The 23,099-nt window shown below is 44.5% G+C and overlaps 8 protein-coding genes across 8 annotated transcripts; 6 read left to right on the top strand and 2 right to left on the bottom strand.

Annotated features, from left to right (window-relative positions):
• Positions 1–5,149: 5,149 nt before the first annotated feature.
• Positions 5,150–5,793, top strand: LY89DRAFT_730066 (uncharacterized protein; the record flags this gene model as incomplete). Its single annotated transcript, XM_018219434.1, has 2 exons — positions 5,150–5,241; positions 5,289–5,793. The coding sequence occupies 2 exons, from the start codon at positions 5,150–5,152 to the stop codon at positions 5,791–5,793; spliced, it is 597 nt and encodes a 198-aa protein (XP_018075634.1).
• A 940-nt stretch (positions 5,794–6,733) lies between these two features.
• LY89DRAFT_665718 (uncharacterized protein) lies at positions 6,734–7,582 on the top strand (the record flags this gene model as incomplete). Its single annotated transcript, XM_018212862.1, has 3 exons — positions 6,734–6,851; positions 7,058–7,160; positions 7,222–7,582. 3 exons carry the CDS (start codon positions 6,734–6,736, stop codon positions 7,580–7,582), a joined length of 582 nt encoding a protein of 193 aa, XP_018075633.1.
• Positions 7,583–8,609: 1,027 nt separating this feature from the next.
• Positions 8,610–9,587, top strand: LY89DRAFT_770526 (uncharacterized protein; the record flags this gene model as incomplete). The annotated part of the gene is made up of 2 exons (XM_018221853.1): positions 8,610–8,752; positions 8,858–9,587. The coding sequence occupies 2 exons, from the start codon at positions 8,610–8,612 to the stop codon at positions 9,540–9,542; spliced, it is 828 nt and encodes a 275-aa protein (XP_018075632.1). The 3' UTR covers positions 9,543–9,587.
• Positions 9,588–10,332: 745 nt separating this feature from the next.
• LY89DRAFT_665716 (SGNH hydrolase) lies at positions 10,333–11,141 on the bottom strand (the record flags this gene model as incomplete). The annotated part of the gene is made up of 2 exons (XM_018212861.1): positions 10,333–11,048; positions 11,096–11,141. 2 exons carry the CDS (start codon positions 11,139–11,141, stop codon positions 10,333–10,335), a joined length of 762 nt encoding a protein of 253 aa, XP_018075631.1.
• Positions 11,142–12,527: 1,386 nt separating this feature from the next.
• LY89DRAFT_705116 (uncharacterized protein) lies at positions 12,528–13,741 on the top strand. The gene is made up of 3 exons (XM_018217429.1): positions 12,528–12,888; positions 12,959–13,516; positions 13,568–13,741. The coding sequence occupies exons 1-2, from the start codon at positions 12,702–12,704 to the stop codon at positions 13,477–13,479; spliced, it is 708 nt and encodes a 235-aa protein (XP_018075630.1). The 5' UTR covers positions 12,528–12,701; the 3' UTR covers positions 13,480–13,516; positions 13,568–13,741.
• A 37-nt stretch (positions 13,742–13,778) lies between these two features.
• LY89DRAFT_681843 (uncharacterized protein) lies at positions 13,779–14,819 on the bottom strand. Its single transcript, XM_018214384.1, has 2 exons — positions 14,802–14,819; positions 13,779–14,755 (listed from the first exon to the last, which is right to left on the bottom strand). The coding sequence occupies exon 2, from the start codon at positions 14,741–14,743 to the stop codon at positions 13,811–13,813; it is 933 nt and encodes a 310-aa protein (XP_018075629.1). The 5' UTR covers positions 14,744–14,755; positions 14,802–14,819; the 3' UTR covers positions 13,779–13,810.
• Positions 14,820–16,103: 1,284 nt separating this feature from the next.
• On the top strand, positions 16,104–16,987 carry LY89DRAFT_558466 (uncharacterized protein; the record flags this gene model as incomplete). The annotated part of the gene is made up of 2 exons (XM_018208418.1): positions 16,104–16,230; positions 16,284–16,987. Coding segments are annotated over 2 exons (831 nt in total), but the record flags the coding sequence as incomplete, so codon positions are not given.
• A 3,990-nt stretch (positions 16,988–20,977) lies between these two features.
• On the top strand, positions 20,978–21,959 carry LY89DRAFT_730060 (uncharacterized protein; the record flags this gene model as incomplete). Its single annotated transcript, XM_018219433.1, has 3 exons — positions 20,978–21,036; positions 21,087–21,602; positions 21,674–21,959. The coding sequence occupies 3 exons, from the start codon at positions 20,978–20,980 to the stop codon at positions 21,957–21,959; spliced, it is 861 nt and encodes a 286-aa protein (XP_018075627.1).
• Between the last annotated feature and the right edge of the window lie 1,140 nt (positions 21,960–23,099).

Below are 23,099 nucleotides of genomic sequence, written 5' to 3'. Positions count from 1 at the left end.
TTATTATTGTGATTGTCGTTGTCGAGGAATTTGTTGTTATCTTTTGCCGCGCTATTAACTTTCTCCGTATTTCTATACTTGAACACACGAAAAGAAGGAAATCGGCGATCAATATAAAAAAAACATTAATTATAACACCGTGAACGGGCACAGTCCGCTTCATAGACTAACTGCCAATTCATCGTAAATTAAGATTATGAAAGTGGGGTGGATATGTATTTATATAGTTATTTGAAAAGCCAGAAACTGGTGAGGGGGAAAAGTGAATTTTATGGGTTTTTTTCAATTCTGTCTGTTTCTAATTCACTTCACTGAAAAGGAACCCATTTCGAGTCTTTGTTGAACAATTTTGGTCTATAAATACCCCCCTCTTTACACTCCATATCTACCTACTATCAAAAGCATCAAAAACCTGACACGTGATGGAAAACTCGTGTATCAATTTTTAAGCATAATTCTTCTAATTTTCTTGCTAAGATTTGAATATAAATCTTGTTCATGTTGAGTCTTTTTTGCTATCAATCATTTCATTGTTGCTAAGCATTTTTGCATTGTCTTGTCATTTCCCCTTTCTCAACTCAAATCTCGAGCTTTATACTTTGCTAACAAAGAATAGAAGAGGCGCCGTAAACATGTTCCGGGAGCAGATCCGCCGGAACATGTACCCAACCCGGCGGAATCAGACTCCATGGCCCACATTTTTCCCTTTTCTTCAATGTTTACTCAGGGCCAGGAGGAATTTTCGGTGTTTATATAGTTCTGGGTGGGCTAAGGGAAGTTTTGGGAGGTATGGAGAGAACAGGGTGAATTCGAGCGAGAAAGGCTGAGCAATTCAGAAGATTTCAAAGAGTTGCAGATTCACTAATTCTGGGCAGATTGAAGTGAATTGATGTCGAACTGGAAGAAAAAAAATTGTCGTGGAGGGGTATATAAGCAGTCTTCTCGACTTCTCTCGAGCTTTCTTTCTTTCTCTCTAACAACGATCAGCGGCTGGGGCGCTAGACACAGTCTTTCTATCCTCTCAAAGGCTATCTCTAAGATAGAAATGACACTGGGTGCGAGCGAACTTGAAAATGAATAAGTGGATAGCAGGAATCATCATCAATACGTGGAGAGTGTTATATACATACTCGGTACTCAAAAATAGAGAGTACAGATGAACTCAACCGCTGTCAACTCTCTTTTTGTTGTCGACTCAAGTTACGAGCTTCTATACTTCGATGGACAGATAGTGAAGTAGTGAGTGAGGCATTTGAAGCGAAAATGGATAACTCGTAAAGTACGGGTGTCAGCAGGTACGGGGCCAGAGTATGAAGTCGAGTTCAGTTGGGTTAATGATGACAGAGATGGGAGAGAGGATAGTGGTGTTTATATACTTCATGGGTGGGTGGAGATCGATGGGACTTAGCGAGGCTGGGAATAGTCGTGAATCTATGGATAGAAGTGAGGAGAATAAGGTTTGCGGTGAATGTGTAAGAGCATTCCTAAGGCAAATAGAAGTGAATTGAAACACCAGTCTCGAAGTTTAGAAAACTGGTGGTGGAGGACTATATAAATAGCCGTCCACTTTCGAAGAACCACGATCTTCAACCGACTTGACATCATGGTCATTTGTTTCTATGGGTGGGGTTTCCGGTGCACTTCCTGCTTAGTTTAGAATATGTGCGTTATTTCTATTTATTTTTGATAAAAAAGCTCTGTGACACGTATCACCACTTCAAGGCACGGGAACCCTTTTGGTTGCTGTTGTCAATAGCTAGCTTGTTGTTATTTACTAGCTTGTTGTCAACTCGTCTTGCACTTTCAAGGCTATACCTGCAAATCCTTTAAATCTCACTGCGGGAAAAATATCATAGAAGGATTTTATTCAGCCTTTCACGACAATGGAACTCGGCATACATTGTGTAGGTTGGAGGGAATTGGTTGTGTTGTGGAAGAATGGCGAGTGGAATGGGGCTTTTTATACCCATGTCTTTTGCTAGCTGGCAATAACCACTCCTTCCTTTTCTTCATTGATCTAAAGTTTGGGGGTATTCACCTCCACGGTAATAAGAGAACTGGATTGTATTTTGAATTCACTTTAGCTTTTCGTAAAATTATCTGTTGCTAATATCCGGGTTAAGTCTCCAGGTACGGAGTATAAATAGACGTCCTCTCCTACAATATTTTCCTTCTTCATACTACTAAGAATCGCGCCAGTCAGACTCCAATATCACCAGTCGTGGAGCCGCATTGAAATTGATATAACGAGTTTCTATCTAGAAAGATTATCGAGACCCTGTTCCTTGTCTAGCTAAAAAGAATCTTCAACCACACATCGAAGAACTTTGTGTCATCCCAACTAATTGCTGCTAATAATTTGACTATTGTCAACTTTCATCGACAAGTGAAACAATTTATTCGAGTTATTTCATAGGATATAAAAATTATAAAGATAAAAGTTTGACATTAAACTATAGTTTTCACCCGGACTACTCAACAGCATTAATTCACTTTTTATAATTATTTAAAATCAAGTCTTAGCTCGACTTTATTTAGTAAAGAACGCTAGTAAGAACAATAAATACGACCCTTCATCTTCTCTTAACTTACTTATTATTCAACACATACTTTAAGCACCGAGAGTAGCCCGGACCCAAACTTAGACTCTTTATATAAAAATTACTTTAGTGTATAATAAATAGCCGAGCTTAAGCTATATTTATAAAATTCAATTTTGTATCTAATATTAAAAAGAAATTAATAAATATTAACAATAATAATATTTAATTATAATAAATAAAAAAATTAATAATAAATAAAAGTTTAATAATAAAAAGAATTAATAAAAAAAACTATTTATTTATTCAAATAACGACAATAGTAATATTTATTAATAATTATTGATTATTTAATAATAATAAACTCCACAATAAAATCGAAAGCCATGATAGCAAAAACACTTATAGCAATACATCGACAAAGCAATACGCTAGCGCCACGTAAACAAATAGCACGACATGCACTTTTCACAGAAAACAAGAGATCCACACAAGCTAGCACTCAGCTCATGTGGTCAGGGTCAGGGAGACGCTCTCTGGCTGCTTCTTCTCTGCCTTGTTCTGCGGATCCAGAGAAAGGAAGGCGGTGAGGGGGGTATTTATATATCTTGCTTCAAGTCAAACGATTCTGCGGTCAAAAAATTCATTTTAATAAACTCACAAGATCTTTCTTTTTTGGTGGGTTTGTGGATTCATCTACCTTTACGTAGCCCAAATTGAGTCTTTCTCACCGGAGCAGGGATATATAAAGCACCCAAAACCATCGTGTGAACAATTTTTCCGTGTGCGGCTGCAGCCTGCAAGCCAAGTTGGACCCGATTTCTCTAGTTGTGTATGCTCTCGTCAACTGCTTCCATGAAAGCATACCCTTCGGACTCCTTTCAAGCCCAAAGCAATATTTTTCCTAGCCTTCAAATCAATACTTATTACTTCAGGAGGTTACGCCAATCTTACTCAGGGGGGTTTGAGGAGGGGAAGAGGCCCCCCTAATATCGAGGCTTCAGTGTTCTAGACTGAGGTTACGCCTCGTCGACTTCATTTTGTGCGCCGGGTCTCCACTCACCTATATTAAATTACATGCAAAGTGAGTTACCATGCTCTGATTTCCAAGTTCGAGTCAATTTTTGGACTAGTGTTAAGACAATTATCTCCGCACTGAGTTCCTTCAATATCTTTGATATCGAAGCTGAAGATCGCATAGCCCCTGCAGAAGCGTGGAAGTCTTTTGCTTCGGCTTTTTAAGCAGTCATTGTCCTTGTGTCTAACGCCAGCAAAGGAGATAATATATGACTTCACTAATAGTAAGCTGCGGAAAGCGAAAGATGTTACTGTTGGCCTTTTTGTTGTTGTCAGCTTCTCCTCGGTCGCCTTTACAGTTACCCAACTGCACTACGGTAAGTTGTTACTTGTAATTTAGTAAAGATCTAGCAAATTGGAGCCTTTCAGGAACTTAAATATTGTATACTGTATTTGCATTTTTTCTAAGTCATACTGTTTAGTACTTACAGGAATTCAATTTTATTACCAGTCGACAACTGCTTCCAGAGGGGTAAGGGGATTCACTTAAAGCCTAGTCTCTCTCAAACACCCATCCACCGGAACTTGTTGCAAGTAGTGGGGTATAAATTGTTTCGCTTTATTTTACAAGATTCCCGGTTTTATTGCCCAGGCACGCGGAAAACAGGTTCGCAATGTGGATAACTAGTAAAAATGATATCGCAATACAGTATAGATAGAAAGGGCCCTTGTGATTTGATTTAGAGCTTTAAAAGTGCCTTCGAATCTTAATAATACTTTCATTATGAAATCTGTTGTCAAAAGCATGTTGCTGTCAATCTTCGGATCTGAACAGTGAAAGCATCGGAGTATGCTCGAAACGTAGTTTGACAAGCAACTGTCCCGGTCTCAAGCTATCCAAGCTGACAGACGTCAACAGGGACCCGATCCACAAAACCCATGGGCAGAACTTCGTCAATGTTTGGATAATCTCTGTTTCTTTCGGTTGAAGTTGGAGATTTTATACTTGTCTATCGAGCCCGAAGCCTGTCAAGGCTTTATGATACCGCTCGTTGGTGAATGGAGCCTGCTGTGTAAGTGAATTTGTGTGCTGGGAGCCTGCTTTTTGATTGCGAGAAATCATATGAATATGCAATCCCCCCCCCTACGACTTCCAGACACCAGGTGATCTGCAAGTCTACTCTACTAAGCCAGAGACGTATCGAAAGCCCGGATATCATCCCAGATCTAGTCGAAGCATAGTGTAAAGGTAAAAGTTCACAGCGGTGAAATTCTCATCAGAGGGTTTCGAAGCTTCTTTTTTTACTGTTATCTATGATATCCTTTTACCTTTTGGTTTTTATCCGCCTTATTAGCGCCTTACGAATTTGGAAGTTTTGTACGCTAAGCTCTCTTTGGGACGTTCTTGAGGCCTGGTACTCGTTTAGCGTTCTCAAGTAGTCCAATTCACCCAGATTTCCAGCTCTATGAAGACATTAACATATTCCTTCATGAAAAACTCCGCATCATTCGCGCGCGCAACATCAAAAGATCAGAATATCAACATCGAAAGCATAGCAGCGATGGAAATAGACCAATGCAATACATCAACAATGCCGAGAGACACTTCAATGGCTGAAACGGCACTCTCGTCGACTTTCAAGTACTTTCCAAAGCTCCCAATTGAGCTACGCCTCATAATCTGGTATGTCTCTGGAGACAATCGCGTCTTGCACATGCTAACTACAATAGGAAATATGCCAGTCAACATCAGCGCGTGATCAGAGTACGAGCACTGAAAGTCCGGTCTGAGATACCAGTGGTGCGATTTATCAGCCAACCCAATGCACTTCTTGCTAACAAGGAAGCATTCCAAGAGATGATGAAAAATTACACTACCTACTCGAATCGGATGTTCATGAAACCACTGATGATTAACTTAGAAGTGGACTTGTTGTACTTTGAAGATGAAGAGGACTTGCGAGTACTGATCTACGGTGGAAGAGATCCACTCAGAGAGGTTTTGGTCAACATGGCTGTCTCTAGGAAGGCGATGTGGTACTTGACAGGTACTTTGTGGTCGATTTCTAAATTCACCGTTCTTGAAAGATTGATACTTCAGACGGCGAATGATTTCTCTTCCTCTGTAGACAGGCTTAATCAACGCTCGCTAGAGTGCTTTTGGAGCAATTGTGGCCCCGCGTTCCAAAGGCCTGCTCTAGAGTGGATTTCAACCGAGGAGATGGAGAATCTGTGAAGCAGTATAATCTCTTCTCACTTTGAGCTAGACACTGATCTAGGACAGCTCGTGAAATATTGTAGGATCTGTGCTTTTGGTCAATTTTCCGGGATGTTGTGCCGCAGCTGAGCTGGGCTGGAACAGGGGATGAACAGGCAAATGCAGGATGCTTCACAGAGGCATGTGTAGAGCACATTCATGCGACTGATAGATAATTGAAGATCAGATTTCCATCAAATTGAACCACTATTTTGGTAATGTGCTTTATGAATGAAATTAGTCTTATGATACAGTGCTGGTTCGGCGACTTCTCTTGCTTCTTTGACTGCGGTTGTGGATCAATAGTGCTATGGTGGTGGTTTTCTGAACCCTGATGCCCAACCTATACATCGATGCAAAACAAGAAGGAGGCTTTTGTTTCTTTTTTTCTTCTTATTTATTTAAGTAGTAAGGATTAAGATTAATACAATTTATAGTATAATGAGGAGTAAGACTTAAAGCATCAATCACTTTTAGTCCTATGAGCGTTCTAACAAGGCTATAAATGACCCTTCTTAGTATCCACCCCAAGTGTCCGTCAAAAGATCCTTTGAGCTGCTCTCATGAATAAGTAGGCGCTATTGTCTTGATTGGTGTATTCATCCGAAGGATTAAGCGAGCACCATGCGGAGCAATGCGGAGCACTAGCACCGGGTCACATGGGTATTTGCAGTTGCGCCCATGATACCTATCCTTTGTGGAAACCACTTCCGCTTTCCTTCTTCCCATGCTCGACCATCTGCATGTCCAACATCGCAAAGACTAACGTCTCTCGACAAATCAATCTCTTCGATTAACATTGAAAGAGATATCAATCAATCCCTGCAGATTTCAATATTACTTGCGCAGGGACAATCAGTTACCTCAAACACTCCTCAACACATACGAACAACAAGAACATTGCCACCTCTTCCTAACAATGTCTTCCAAATCTACGCAAGTTGCAGGCCTTGATCGTTCTAGTGGTAAAGCACTCGCCTGTGTGGTCGCATTTCCTAAATTTGGAGACCTGCCCATCGAATTGCGCTACATCATTTGTAAGTCTCAACTTTATGGAGAACACGTGCCTTCCCTTCTCGTCTGTGGAGTTGCATTCCAGGTTTATGCTGGGCGTTTTCTTGAGATATGAATATCTATCCTTGGAAATTTAAGAGATATGCTGATTCGATGATTGCGGTCATAGAGGAGTTTGCGGCAGAAGCGCGCAACATCGATGTCTAAGGTAGCTCTTATGCTGGTCCAGATTTTCTCCGCATTAAGGCTAAGATCCCAGTCATCTCACGAGTATCCCAAGAGTCGAGAAGTGTGTTCCTCCGGAACTATTGCCTCATCCGTCCTATGAATGAGTTCGACCTCAACGCCAAGCCGAAATACATCGATTTCCGAATGGAATACCGTGTTCTTTAGGACTGACCATACTTTGGTCCTGTTCCGTGCCATGCTCATTGACTTTCTGCCGGAGTCGAAGCAAGTCGGTCCAGCCTCCGATCGACTTCAACAGCTGGTGTTTATGGGAGAGTTTCGACACGGATCGGCCGGCACTCATGATGACCTGATAAAGTTTGGCGCTTTGAAGAAGTTGGTACTCCCATGTCAAACATACCGCTCTGGAGTCAAACTTAGCTATGGACGCCGTAAACGATTGGAGAAGGACATAACTCGTCGGCTGCTGGAAGGCTACCTTGGAGTGGAGGAAGGAGGGAAACTTCCAGACTTGGATGTTCAATTCAAGAACAACACTGAGATTCTGGTTGACATTCAGAATTAATACGTAAGTGCTCAACTTCCGACCACTGATAATTTATTAACGTGAGTCGGGAATATAGTGCTAGTCAACTGAACCATGGGTGCAGAAACTTGAAAAACGGTGCTTTTGGAGTGGTTGGCCTTCACTGGTTATGTTAGTAAGCTGACATGGAAAGGGGATCAACGTTCCGAAATATATAACTCGGGTTCTCAAGACATTCTGGATTGAGGAAAACTGGGTGTTGTGGATTGTTGTTATGGCGCAGAAACATTTGGGGACCGAGGTGTCATTGCTCCGTCTTTGAGATTCGGCAGAGCTTGGAAAGTCTTCGTTATCTTGAGCTCATATAGCACAATTATATGTTAGTTCGAGGACATAGGACAACTACCTTGTCTCTTGTGCATGAACGGGGTGATGACAGCTTCGCTTCGTCCTCTTGGGTGATATTGGGTCCTTTGAGATATAGATCGCTGTGAGCACCGACTGAGAATTGACAGTGTACTCTAGACTTCCTTTCAGATATAATACTGTGGTTGTGCTTCCTGACATTCAAAATTGTAGTGATGGCCCATAAACTGGCAAAGAGCCATATGGTGGCAGTTGTAATCATACTCTTGAATATGTGAATAGTCCCAGTTTCAATACCCCTCCTATCATCTCATAGCCGGAAAGTTCCCTTGAAAGTCCATCGATGTGATTCATTGTCTTAACTTCAATACAACGCTAGGAAGAGGGCAAACATCTCAAAAAAGGTGGGACATTCAGGGGTACACGTGACAAGCAGTGCGCTAGTAGAGAATAAGCGAGGAATTTCTTTACCACTAGGATCTTTCTTTGCTTCTGATCTTCCCCCAACTTCATACACTTCGCAAATTGACCTCGACTTCTTCAGCCATTCGCTTTGTCGGAGGTCGTTGATCCATTCATTCCGCAATCTTCCAGCCACGTCTCTCGCTGCACAACCTCTTCTGAAGATTGCGCGTGCGATAGAGGGATTTCTTCCATTCAACTTCGTCATTCCAATCATCCATCTTGCGCTCTCTCGGAAATGCAAATTCCAAGTCAAACAAAGGGCGATGCAGCTCTCGCTACATTGGCTGTTGCCCAACCTCCTGCCGTCAACGCTTTTGTTCCGCTCACGGAGTTCACTCTCTTCCCTGAGCTTCCAGTTGAGTTGCGCTTAGAGATCTGGTATGTCGTCCCTGTCCTCTATCCTGTGTTATCACGGTGCGAAGTTTAAACCTGGAACCATACGCTTCCTCAGTGGATTCTTTGTAATATTAATTGGTTACGTAGGGAATTCTCGCTGGAGGCACGCGTTCTTCAACTCACGGAGAAAAGACCGAGGACGCCCCAAGAGGAATTTATCCTAAAGTCAGATAAACCTCTGTCGATTATGCAAGTCAACACAGAGTCTCGCGAGGTTGGCAAAAGAAGTTACGATTTTCTCGAGTACTACAATCGGGAAATTAAAGGTATTTTCGTCAATTGGGAGCTGGATACCATCTACGCTGAAGAAGACGTCTTCAAATATCAAAGTCTTGTTGGAAATGTGTACCTCGAGAGAATCTCTTCAAAGATGCGACGTCTCGCTATATTGTGTGTCGATAATCAACGGACGAGTGAGATAAACACCATCGTAGACACTGCGAGCAGTTTGACAAACATCCGAAACCTCACATTCTACAACCCCGGAGGCGCAAATTATAAGATATTCCGCATCAAACTTCAAATAGAAAACATACGTCAGGATAAGGAGTTATGGGGCAGGACACCAGTGCTTGATCATGAGTTACCGCAATTATACGAGGAACTGTGTACGATCGCTTCGTCATTAAGCAGGCGCCCGTTGAAAAAATACAATACGCCACCTCGATTCATTGGTGTCAGCTGGAAGGGAGTGGCCCCAATTGATAAGGCAAACAAAAGAGTGGAATCTGCAGTGGCTATCCAGATGACTGAGGACATTTCGCCATGGTAAAGCGTCAAGCCGGTAGAGTGTCAGGTCGGTAAAGCTTCAGATCGGTAAAGCGTCCGTGTCCTGGAAACGTCATTGAAATTATCATGGACATTTGAGATGACGCAAGATGGACGGGCACGGGGGTTTCGATTTTGTATACTAAACAGAACTAGAAGACTTTACATCATAAAACTTGCTCCCCGAAACATCCCAAGTGACACGTGAAAGCATACTGTGGTTTTGATAGGAATTGCCGCCAATACACAGATCACGCAGCTTATTAAGGTAAATGAGAGGGTGGGTTATGTGATGTCTACCTAGACGTGGAGCTACTGTATACAATCGGTAAAGCGCAAGAGGGTTGTTAAAGTGTCGGGGCTACAAACACGGTTGTCATTTAAATACTGTGGACGTCTGAGAGGACGTATAGTAGTTCCCAATAAGCGTCTCGAGGCATGTATGAAATGAATCTACGGTCACCTAGGAACTTTTACTTTCATCTTCGAATCTCTGTCATGACTAACTAACACACTGTCTTTACAAGTAATGAATGCTCCTCTTTCATTATGTCGGGTACAAAGAAGGAATAGAGCGGTGAGATACTGAATGTAGGTTGTAGAGGCTGGAAAAATATAATAGTAGTGAGATACGCAAAAGCGGGATTACTGATGCATCGACTTCCACAGAAACGAAACTTCATGATTGCGAGACAGATGATTTTCTTTACCATTACTGCAACGAATTCCAAAATTAGGTATCCTCAGTAATAACCTTCCCTTCGCCCGTACCACACCCGGCGATTAAGCCCTACCTAAGGTCCAAGAAGCTGCACTGGTGCAGTAAACCACCCCTTCCCATTCGCCTCTCCAACCCCCGCATACCACGCCTTCGCCATCTGATTATACCCATAGTCATTCGGATGCAAGCCATCCTTCAGATCATTGAACGTCACATAGGCCTCCATATCCACGGACAATACTTTCATCCCCACACTGACCTTCTCCGCCACCACTCCCGGAATCGCAGCATTGAAGATCTGGATTCTTTCCTCGGTAGCATTGTTTGCAGCAGGTGTAAGTTGCGCGACGATGATAACGGCACTACCAGCTTCGGTCATGGTTGCATTGTGGCATTCATCGATGAGAGAACCTAGGCGATCGGGTGCTGTGGTTGTGTTGTTATCGTTGTTCATGTCGTTTGTTCCGGCCATGAGGAGGATGAGGTTTGGTTGATCGGGAAGAGAAGCCTGAGCGTATTGTGCGATTTCGTCGATCACGGCGCCGGGGTGACCTTCATTGTAATTATCGGTCATGTTGCCGGATTGCTGAGAGCCTATGTATTGGACTTGGGTACCGTTGGCCGTGAGCATGTTGAGGAGGTCGAGACGGTAGCCGTTGCCGTCGCTGCTCAGATACCCCCACGTGATGGAGTTTCCGAGAGGGAGGATTCGGAGGGGAACGTTGCTAGGAGTGCTGTTCGTAGCTGGTGGAGAGCCATTGGAGCATGGTGAAGCTTCTGCTGAGAATCCTGAGATTGTTAGCAGTTAAAAGTGAGTCTGCACAGGCTAGACCTACCTGCTGCGAGCAGGAAGCAAGCCACGAATTGGTAAAGTAGGTACATGGCGTCGATCTTGGCTGAGGCGGAAGTGGCTCTCGTTGAAGGCTTATAGTGGAGTCTGTACACTGAATGGTTGTACCTGTCGTATTTTGTTTGTTGTCTCGGATGCGGGTGTTCGTGACCTTTGCTAATGACTTGAGAAACAATGGTGAATTAAAAGAGATGGTCGAGACCTCATCGACTATTTTGGAGAAACCTGTTTGTTGCTCTATATGCGCGCCTCAACCACGGGCAGCGCATGAAATGAAAGTGAAAATGTCATCATGTTGATTTTCTCCCACATATAGCTTGAAGTCTAGCTGTGTGAACTCAGGATCGCACCGCCACAGTAAGACCAATTGAATTACGGAGGAATAAACGGCGAGAAGCCAGATCAACAGTATTAGGTAAGGCTCGTACTTTCAGCCTTACAGAAACATAACGTTTGACAATAAGCCGCGGGAGGATCGAGATATAGCCTGAAATTGTGGTCGGTACGACCCCGCCAAACACGAGCCTAAACAAGATTCATGAATTTGAAATTACGAATAAGCTTACGAAAGGATCCGCTCAAGTAGAAAAGCTTCACAGAGCTCGGACTTCGGGCGACTTGTTAAGATATTTGGAGTGATTGATTGGGTCCGACATGCAACTTGTGGTGGTGAAACAAATGGAAACAAGCTACAATGCTACATACTTGGAGAATGGATGCAACCACTTGGCAAGCGCAATTCCGCGAAATTGTATTCATCCGAGCTAACAGCTGCTAATTCGTAATCCTCTTCAAGTGACTGAGGACTTTTTACCCTATGGTCTGATGTCAGCTTGGACTGCTGCTGAAATCCGTACAACAAGTGACTGTCATGTGACAGGATGTACGATTGATTTCGAGTGCCGATTATCTTCCAGTTTTTGTCCTACCTGTAAAAGATTGCGACGAACATCTTTGCGGCATCTTGCGTCTGGGACTTTCGAGAACTAGGGGTCCAACATCCAGTTGCGAGTCATGGCTCTCAATCAAGCATGATGGCTTCGCATGATTGACGTCATTGATAGGAGATAGTATAATTCATTAAAATAGGAGTCAAGGGAGGTCTGAACTTCCCGAGGAGCTCAGGAGAGGAGATCTTTTGACTCCATCTTGAGCCGCTGGTATATCGCAACTTTGTATGGACGTAATGGACGTTTCCACTATGCTAACATCAAGATCTGTGCTTATATATATGAGGCGTTGGATAGCAGCTTAGAAGATGGAAATAGAGATAATTGCGAAGGTGTCAATGCAAAAGATGTCATGTAGGCAAGAAGGACGAAGTCCAGATATAGTCCTGATATTTAAGAGCTCCCGAAGTTCAGCCGAGAGCTATCCCGATAGGGAATCTCGAAGAGAAACATCTCAATCCATCCAGACATCAACGAACAGCACTCAGGTAATTGCAAAGGTAGGCTCTGCGTCTCACGGTTTAATTTCCTTAAGCCTGCTACTGCTATATCTCTCTCCTGATACGAGCCCTTTCGCGGGACTTTCTTCTCTCTCCCCTCTCACCCCGCATTCTCCATCCTCACTCACAACCAGCATAAGCCATGGCTCCCAAAATCTCGGCTCGCATTTCTTTGCGATGGCTACCGAGTACAGAAGCCCCTTCCGAGCCTACAGATACGATTGTCTTCGGTGTTGGGGCGTACTTCGTTGATCTGCGGGTGCTCAAGACCGACAATACAATCGACTGGGCACTGGCTGGCGAACGACAAATCGTGTCAACAGATCCGTGTACGTCCATTCTTCTTTCTCCTGTCTGATCTTGTTGGAAGAGCACAATGCTGACCATCTGCACCTTCAGTAAAGGTACGCTGGATCAAGACCCTCGACTCCCTCGGCCTCACAGAAGAACCAGACGAAGGCGACTTCACAACCCTCCCTAATGGCGATAGTCTCGAAACCGGAGCAATGCCTTGTCCAGAGAAGGGGATGGCAGTAACACAATACGAGGAGGTATGGCAAGTGTTGGCTCCACAATCTGGTCCTGACGGAGAGAAAGGTAGTGCGTGGATACTTGAGAGTATTGATGCGGCAGATACCATGAAGACCTTCTTGGGACGAATCGGTGGATCATATATGGCGATGAGAGGGAAGACTGGAGAAGCGTGGAAGGAAGGAGAGTTTGGGGCGAGGAGTGAGGAGTGGGATGCGAGCGATAGGAAATGGAAGAATAAACACGTTATTGGGTATATCGCGGGGCTTCCGTCTCCTGCTGAGTTGGGCACTGGTTTATTTGCTGGGGAGGATACATGGAAAGAGGGAGACAAGGTTGCCGTTCTTGGGCAGGAATATATTGTGCGGGCGTTTGAGGCTCTCCAGTGAAAGCTTGCTGAGCTTCTTGAATCGACTATCCCCAAAGGTAAATCAGACACTCCCTTCTTCAGTCGCATGGCATACTGAAATGTGATAGTCTCCATTCTGCTTAATTGCAAATGAGAACACCTTACATCTGCGCATTTTCCATCCGAGTCCATTTCCATGTCAGAGTTCTTCCCGATTATGTCTCGGTTCTCCTGCCTTTGATACTATGGTGCCTTACTTACATTCGACTTACCTCATATTCGAAGACCTGGGCTAGTGTCTGATCCATATCAAAGAAGTTCCGTTCGAATCTTACTTATCCTGAGTACTTCTGTCACATTGAATAACTTTTTCATTCTAAACTTTCTCTCCATGCTAGATACTTTTCATGCAACCCCTGCTGAGCTTTCCACATCTTCTTCCGCTTGTTGACAGCACTTTTCGACAATGGCGTCCCGTCCGCCCGATGCGTCGGAATGCCATCATCATCCCATCCTGAGAAGTTGGAATCATTCCTGAACATTTCTTCAGGCTTCACTGCCCCACCGGAGAGTTTTGTAATACGTGTCTCTTCTGCAGCTTGCTTTAATTCTTCCTTCTCGCGCTGCAACATTGCTTGACGTTGCAAATCCTCCTCATCAACCGATCCATCGCTCGTGATTTTGAAGACGCATCCTTGCTCGTGCAACCATCTCGCAATGCTAGCAATGTTACGAGCATCATCAATCCCGCTGTGGTGCGTCCCAATCAGCTCTTGGCCAATCACGTTCAGCATGCGGACCATCGAATCTGCTTTCTTGCCGGTGAATGACCTGAATGCGTGTTTGATATTGCACCACTTTTCGAATAACGGCAGACGAGCGATGTTGTAGAAGGATTGTTCTGCAGGAAGCATGGCCCTGAAGTCCCAATCTCCGCAAGTAATTGCCAGCGTATTGGATGCTGTTGCACCATGCTGTTCCAGAAATGCCAGCAAGGATTGCCATGCTTCTGAGAAGGTAGGACTTTCGTCAAGAAGTTCTTGTGGTGGGAAGTCTTTGAGGTGCCTATGTTTCATGCCAGAATTGCGTTGTGGTCGAACGAAATTGTGGAACTCGTCAATGATGTTTAATGATGGCGTTGCGGTAGAGAGCAAAACAAGGGGAAATTCTGTGATCTCGCGAGTGCCGTCGGACTCATTAATTGATGCCTCGAAATCAACGATGGCTAGGAAGTCGTAGCGCTGCTCGCGTACGTTTGGAGTGAGGCTTGACAAATTTGCAGAAATGTGCTCTTCTGGTGCCATGGCCGTATCGTGCTGAACCATATTCAATTTTTGAGCTTGATTTCGAGTAAGATCTTACCTGTCTTTTTCATTTATTACGTTCATACATAGTGAAAAGTATGCGATGTGTGCTACCTGATATTAAATCTCAGGCACCGACGATTTCCGGGATGAGTCATGAAGCGATGACTATGGCAAGTAATCGCATGCCAATAACCGGAGGAATTGAGCCCGCACGCTCAGCATGCGCTCGAGGAGTCACTATGCATCACAGCCTTTTCTGCTGCATGCAGGTCTGAGCCACAGCTCTTTTATCCTGCACCTCATCATCATTTCTATAATTATTTCTTGCAATGCGCAAAACTCCCCATTACCTTCACAACAGGAGAGAGTTGGTGCAGTCTTCAAAGAGTGAAACTAAAGCACCAAAGTATGATTATGTACAGACAAAACTCGAAGAATGAAAGGACACGAGGCGTGAAAATCTGGTTTAACGCAAACGACGAGGACAGTGGAAAAGTAGCGGTTGCCATTTCAACTTCAAGAGGGCTGACTCTCCTATACGGTTCTCATCTTAAACAAACACAATTCTCGCCAATCGGAAGTTGCTACTCGTCCACAGAAGCTTTCCGGTATTCCTTTTCATTGGCGTCAGAACAAGATGAAGAACAAGGGGTAGGTTTCGGTACTAAGACATGAGTTCAAACCAGTGAGATATCTCTTTTCATGAAGCTCAACTGTCTCGATTCTGATCTCCACATTCCCGCCCCTTCGAAAAAGCAGTATCCGTTGCGAAAACCCGTTTCCAGCGAGCCGTTCCGCAGTGCTTCGTCAACGTAAACAATAGTAAACTATTGGACTTGATTCCCTTATTTCTAGACTGGAGCAGAGCCCGAATTTTGTTGCTATAACTTAAAGGCCAGAACCGAGTGATGAGAAGTCTCACCTCGACCGTGTTTTGGGGAGCATATATTCAGAATCAAGCCTAGCTTCAATAATCACTGATCTGAAGCCAACTCTTGGCATCAAGAGAAAATGGATGGAATTGTCTTTATTCAGTACTCTCAGGGGCATGAAGCATGTTCGTGAAGTTGATTGAGCTCCACATACTTCGGAGACTGGACATTACTTTCAGCCCTGTTTCTTCTCGAGTCTTTCATTCTGAAACTACCCCCACGATGAGAGCCCATAAGAAGATGATCATTTCTGGGATCATTGTTTTACATTTCCTCTGTCATTCTCTTTTGAATTTTCACACCTTACAATTCTCCACACTCACTTTTCCCTCTCGTTCAAGATGGACATCCCTCCCTCAGACTCTCCTGGATCTGCAGGCTTCCCAATCCCCTCTACCTCATCTAGCAATGGAATGCCACCCACCAAACGACTCGTCCTCTGTTTCGACGGCACCGCCAACAAGTTCACCGGCGACGAGACAGACACCAACATCGTACAAATTTACACAATGCTCGACAGACAATCACCCAGCCAATACCACTACTATCAACGTTCGTGCCCTCCCCCATTTTATATAACAACACCTACTGACTTCTCACCATAGCTGAAATCGGAAGCTACGTCTCAGGCCACATCTCAAACACAAAACGCAACCCCTTCACGCAAGCCACCAATTGGTGCATAGAACGTTACGACGAAGCCTTCGGCTACTCATTCGTTCACCACGTCCTCGCAGGCTACAAATTCCTCATGCGCTTTTACACACCTGGCGACAAGATCTACATCTTCGGGTTCTCGCGCGGTGCTTACACGGCTCGGTTTCTCGCGGAGATGATACATAAAATTGGACTCTTGTCGGAAGGTAATGAGGAGATGATCCGGTTTGCGTGGGACATGTTTAGCGATTTCCAGACGAAGAGGGGAGATCGGGTGGAGAGCGATTTGATAAGCTTCAAGATTGCGTTTTGTCGTAAAGCTGTAAAGGTTGAGTTTTTGGGATTGTTTGATTGTGTGAATAGTGTGGCGAGGTTGCAGGATGGGTCGTCGTCGGATGCTGGGCAGGTCGCGAGGCATGTTAGACATGCCGTATCGCTTGGGGAGCGCCGTATTGCATTTAAGCCTGCGTTGTTCGGGTGGGATAAGAGGGTAGAGTCGGATGATGGGACGGAGACGATGGAAGAGATGTATTTTGCGGGTAATCATGGAGATGTTGGGGGTGGATGGGGATATGCGAAAGAGAAGGCGGTGGAAAAGGTTTCGTTATTTCAGATTTCTCTTCAATGGATGGTGGATGAGGTCGTTCAACTGGAAAGAAGACTGGACAAGAATGGAAATCCGGTAGTGCCTGAAGGGGTAAGCAGTCTCGTCATCGCGGTGCTACATTTTACTTACTTCATTCAGGAGAGGCTTCAATGGCAGGAATCCGATCTAAGTCAGATGAGAAAGAAGGCCGACGAGGCAATGGATGCGGTAGAGATTGACTCTCAATCAGCTGAAGGGGACGCGAGAATTCTCGTGCATGATCCTCTCGCTATTGGTCGAGGCTGTTCCGTCTTCGCCGTTCTATCATGGTGGTTCCTAGGTAAGGCTAATACGGCACCATAAAATCAACGAGCTAATAACTTTGCAGAGCTGCTCCCAATGTTCTACTATAATCTTGAGAACGGAAAGTGGGTTGCAAGATATGGTCAGAACTTCGGGACGTTGCGTGATCTCAACTGGGATGACAGCACAGGGTTGAACCAACATAAGTCAGTCCAGATCATGTTGGATCATTCCATCATCACCATGGAAGAACTACCGCAAAATGGTGGTGAAGACTCTGGGTTTTTTGCGTGGTGCAGGAAGGTGACGAAGAACAAGTATTCGAGAATACCAAAGGTGTCGCAGGATTGAGTAACGTTCTTAGTCTGAAAATATTCCTACAGCTTTGCGGGCCATTGGTTCTCAGATAGAGGGTAAAATAATTTGTATACATCAGCTTCAAGGCCTACCACAACCATCCGTCGCCACGTAAGAGAATCATCATGCATCATGCACGATGGATATCATGCATCGATCGCCGACTACGTCATTGAATGGAATCCTTATATTATATTTGATCCCGCTTACCAAGTGAACAACTGAGCTCTTTACTAAAGGTGAATGATAAATCATATTTAGACACCAAATTGTCTTCACCTCGCTTAAAAAAGTAAACAAATTTCCCAAGTGCCCAAGTCCAAGATATGCAAAAATGAAAAATAAAAAGCTGCATAAGACCTCACATTTGCTTTAGCGAGCCAGGCTTTTGTTATCCACAAAAGTCAAAACTCGGACCCATCGACGAATCGATGGGTCTTCCAAACGAGCAGCCAGTGCTAGTTTTAAAGAGGAAGTCCATCTGGAAGTCTGTCAGCTGAGCTAACAGTATATTAGACAACCTTTGGTGTTCCGAACTTAATGATAGAAAAATGCTTATTTAAAACTATAAGGTAACACTTAGATTAGCGAATCAGGTGTGAGGAGAGCGAGTGACGTCGGCGCCGCAGCTGTTGCAGAACGTGCTTAGCCCAACAACATAGAGAGAAGATTGCCAACAGAGTTTGCTTAAAAAGAGCAACTAGAAGATTGGTACAATTCACAAGTAAACTTCTCATGGTGTTAGGCTCTTTCCTAATCTTTTACGAGTTTCTCATCAACCCCCTTGACAAACAGGCTGAAAAATCTCTTGTCTTGAGCTATATTTCCCCGTGCTGGTCCAGACTAAAAGATCTAAGGCCTATAATCAAATGGGTACTCGATAATGTGATATTGTTGTGAAATAGCATACACACATATACAGATCACCAGACAACCTAATATTCTAGGACTGTCACCTTCTAGCTGCATAACAGATGTTAAAGACCCATGTTCGCAACTATCTTAGATATAAAAGCCTTGCCGAACGCGCTAAACCTATTTGCACGTCGGGTGGGCTGCAGTCTATTGCGCTAATCGATGAATTTTCATCGCAACCTAACAACACCCATATCAGTCCAAACCTAAAACCCTTCATAACCGCGCAGGCTCGACCAGAGATCATAAGACGTTGATGGATTACATCCTACTTTAATTGATACTAAAGAGTTGCAATCCCTAATAGATCCAATCCACGCAAGTGTCCGACGCTCTCGAACCAACCTTCGATTTCACTGACGAAAGGTCTGATCACAGATCATCAAGCCTCGCTATTTAATAAACACCGCGATTAGGGGCAGAACAACAAAGTTACGCCGCGTAGAAGATCACTATGTCCACGATAACAACCTTACAGAGGTCGCTCATCAAGACAAAGTACCGAACTCACTGATCCAATTCTGGATAACGCGGTACAACTTTGTGTCGGAGGAAGTGGTGCGAGCAGTAGTTGTGGACAGAATAAAGTCCAATTCGGATACCTATGGCAAGATTCGGAGGTGGATGTTCAAGTTGAACAGATATTGCCAGTCAAACGCAATCAAATGGTTACGGAGCGCTGTCGAGCGGATTGTGAAAAGTAGGTCCTAACCTTGCCAAGCTCGTGTGGATACAAGCTAATGTCTCGCGTCTTGTTGGATAGAGCGGAAGACCTACAATGGGTGGTGGAAGACGTTGACGGAGAAGGAGCGACGACTCATATTTGGAGCAACTTTCGATCAACATCCTATCTGGCTGATGAGGCAATTCAGGAAGACTGAAGCATCTGTCGTCGACATTGCTTCTATATGGGCTATAGAATCAGAGGACAGGAGCTTTTTCCAGGTATATTTCAGAAACATGTTCGTAGATTTGGCAGACTTGACATGGGAATTTCGATTAGCTGGTATGTTGGATAACAAGGCGATCTTGTTCAGGCACTGGCGTACATTTTCACTACTGTCGAAGATCCTGAAGTTGGGTCTGGGCATGCCATACAAGCTACCAGACGTCGTTTCGGGTATCCAGCAGCAGGTAGATCGGAAGGATAATAAGTTAGCGTGGGATACAATTGGAGGAAGAGGACAAGGGAACTAGAGCGTTTGTAGCGCCTGAACAAGAGGCACGGTTCGGCAAATGGATAGAGGGGGAGGCTGTTTTATTTATCATGTATTTCATGCGGCATCAGTGAGAAGAAACAACCGCAAGCGAGATCAGCGTCAAGCTCGTTTTTCCTTGCTTTTATTTTGACCGTTAATTCAAACATGGCTATCTATACGAAGTGGTGTCGTTGACAATCACCACAACGCCTTGTCAGCAGAGCGCCAATATCCGTACCTCGTCGAGCGCGCAGGCAAGAGCCAATTGTTCAAGCAAAATTGGGACAATCTCCGATCTTGACCGAGAGGTCAAGCATAAGCAGAATTCACTCATCTAGCTTAGGTGATTAAGAGAGAAGGCAATTCGCCAATAGTATTGCTGAAATACTGATGAAATCAAATAGATTTGTCGTTGGAAAAGCTTGTAAAATGTCTTCTCACCTTCTTTGGCTCGCTCCACTCCGACTTAATCTACCCAGCCTTCACAACTTTTTCCATGACACACAGGACAGTTCCCTGCTGACCCGCATGCTTGGTGTAGCGCCTTACCCTCGACAGTGTACAGAAAAGCAAACGATCCTCGCGGTAGTCACGGTTGACCTCTGCGGAGACCTGCCTCTGATCTCCCTGTTGGCGTGTATCATCGAGGGCACTCGCTCCAAAGACTTCTTCCGGTGTCCTGGTGGTTACTTGGTCCTGGATAGTGAGCCAAGCCAGATTCAACCACAACGACGTTCGAGCGCTTACATTCCCCTCATAGATGGCAGCTGAGCTTTAACGGAAGGTATAGGTTTTTTATGCGCACGGTGATTTGGGAAAGAGGTCCGGTACTTAGGCAATCAATAGTTGGCCTTACAAGCTCGTTTATGCGTTCTCCACGTCAAATTTGCGATAATATGATACAACAGTGGTGTTCTGGCTTTGACTATAGCCTGCGATTTACTCAACAGACCAATTAGATGCCAACCTCACGAACCTGTTCAGCGACCTTAGACTGACGTCCGATTTCAAAAATATTGAGGAGAAGCCCGATCCCTGCAACTCTGTTGGTGGTCTCGGTTAATTAATTAATACACATAGATTGAAATTTTATTGAGTACTTACCTAGGCAGGTAGTTGCCTGTGCCATTGTCTGCGCCACTCTTGTGCCGAGAAGATACCACATGTAAATACGGACCTTCTCCTCCATTGATTTGTGTTTCCACTTTACAGGACACTCTCTTCAAAGATTTTCACAGTCGGCATACCGGAGTATAGTATTAAGTAACACAGCTGATCACACATGTCGATGGAGAAACCCTTAGACGAGGCTGCGAAGCCACAGCCAAATTTAGCCGTGAAGTAAGGCGCCGTGAAACAAGTTTTACTGTCTTAGCTGACACACTTGCCAGTGCTCAACATTTTTCAGAACACACGAACCTTAGAAACACAATCTGGAAAACTCATAAGCTCCAACCATTCCGAGTTTCTACGTCTGGGACCTGTCTGGAAGCTCGCAGTCTTAAGTCCGGACATCTTAGCTGGCGCCTCGGCGCTTTCATCGCCTTAACAATATCAACTTTGGTTCTGCTGACCAACATTGTTCTGTTGATCGTCGGAGCCTCGGCTCATGGAGGTTATGTCAAGGGGATTGGGACACTGGAAGCTGGATCAGCTGAACTTGTGCAGAAACACGGTGCCGCGCTCCATGTCCTCATTAACATACTGAGCACCGCCTTGCTCACCTCCAGTAATTATTGCACGCAAATTCTATTAGCGCCCACAAGAGAAGAACTGAACATCGTGCATGCTAAGAGGTCTTGGCTGGATATTGGAATTATGAGCTTCCGCAATCTTCGTCACATCAAGCGGCGCAGATTCATGTTTTGGTCAATACTAGGTCTTAGTTCCCTACCTCTACACCTCCTGTAAGCCTTTGCTCTTATTTGATTTTGACTCTTCATACATGGGAGAAAATATCTCATTATCTTGATTTTAGATATAACTCCTCTATCTTCGAGGTTACCACTGGGCAGCACTATAACATTTATTTTGTTAATGGCAGCGACTCCTCTATCCTGGAAAATCTCGAAAAGACGAAAACAAAGCTCTCTAATGGCACATGGCAGGCACTATATGACACTCAGTATGTACCGAATGCGGGAGACCTCTACTTGATCATCGACCAGTTTGCGCTGTCCGCAAAGCTGGATGTATACTCCTCCAAAAATTGGTCTTATGGGATTGCACCTCAATTGCCACAGCAAGCTCATCAGTTAGCCTAGGACAGACCGGGCCAGCAAGCCAAACTATGATCCAAGATACCATCGTCCTAAATAGTGACTTCACAAATAGCATCAATGCGCAGCCACAGTCTATCATTTCACTGGATACGAGCAGCTACAATAGTTCTACTATGCCACAATTGGCCTGGCCCGGTTTTGTCTACGTGAATGCTTCTTCCAAGCATACATGGAAGAGTGCAATATCAGTTGACGATCAGGGTTGGTTATCTACTACGACACCAGACAATGAAACCCTCGGATCCACAACACTACATATTTCCTATGGATTCAGCACGCCGATCAAGAACAGCAGCTCGATCCAGACTGGTCTTGCATTCATGGTGGTAGTAATTGCATGCAACATTTTGAAAGCAATTTCAATACTCTTCACGCTGAAGTCTACAAGTTCACAGCAGATACTCACTGTCGGGGACGCGGTGGCCTCATTTCTTGAAACCCCTGATTTGACTACTTTGGGTGCATGCAGCATGGACAAAAAAGAAATCCTCAATGATATGGTAAGCAGGACGAATTTAAACCAAAGAGATGTCATAATCGCCGAACATTCCACATGTTTAGTGTCATCAGCAACGAGTGGACGACTTATTCGATTTCGTCAGTTGCATACCTGAACTTCATTCTAGAGACTACTTAGCTGACTTATAGGATCGTATTCTGGCCAGCGCTACATGTATAACCGCATTGACTGCCTCGGGAAAGGTGCCAACCAACGATAGAGGGTACTGGAGTAAATGGGGCACATCTTCGCCACACCAAATGACGATTGTTTCGGGATCATTTACACCAACAACCATATTGTTAAACGCTTTGCTTGCAAACATACCTCAAATTCTGCTTTCATTCTCTTATTTCGCCATCAATCGATTTTGTACGTCCATGTGTTTTGCAAATGAGTGGAACAATTTTGCCACAAACCGCAAATGACTCAGAGTCACAAACCCTACCGGCTACCAGCGCAGCACTTACTTTCTGCAATTGCCATACCGCTGGTCTATTCCTCTCACCGCCATGTCAGGAGTTCTACACTGGCTGCTCTCACAGTCCTTATTCCTCGTCCGCTTAGAGATTCGGGACAGGAATGGTCAGATCATCCCATCAGAGTCGCGATGCGCGTGTGGC

Source organism: Mollisia scopiformis (assembly GCF_001500285.1).
Source record: "Mollisia scopiformis unplaced genomic scaffold LY89scaffold_5, whole genome shotgun sequence".
Classification (NCBI taxonomy): domain Eukaryota; kingdom Fungi; phylum Ascomycota; class Leotiomycetes; order Helotiales; family Mollisiaceae; genus Mollisia; species Mollisia scopiformis.
Note: the sequence above shows the minus strand (reverse complement) of the source record. Positions and strands in the feature narration are given on the sequence as shown.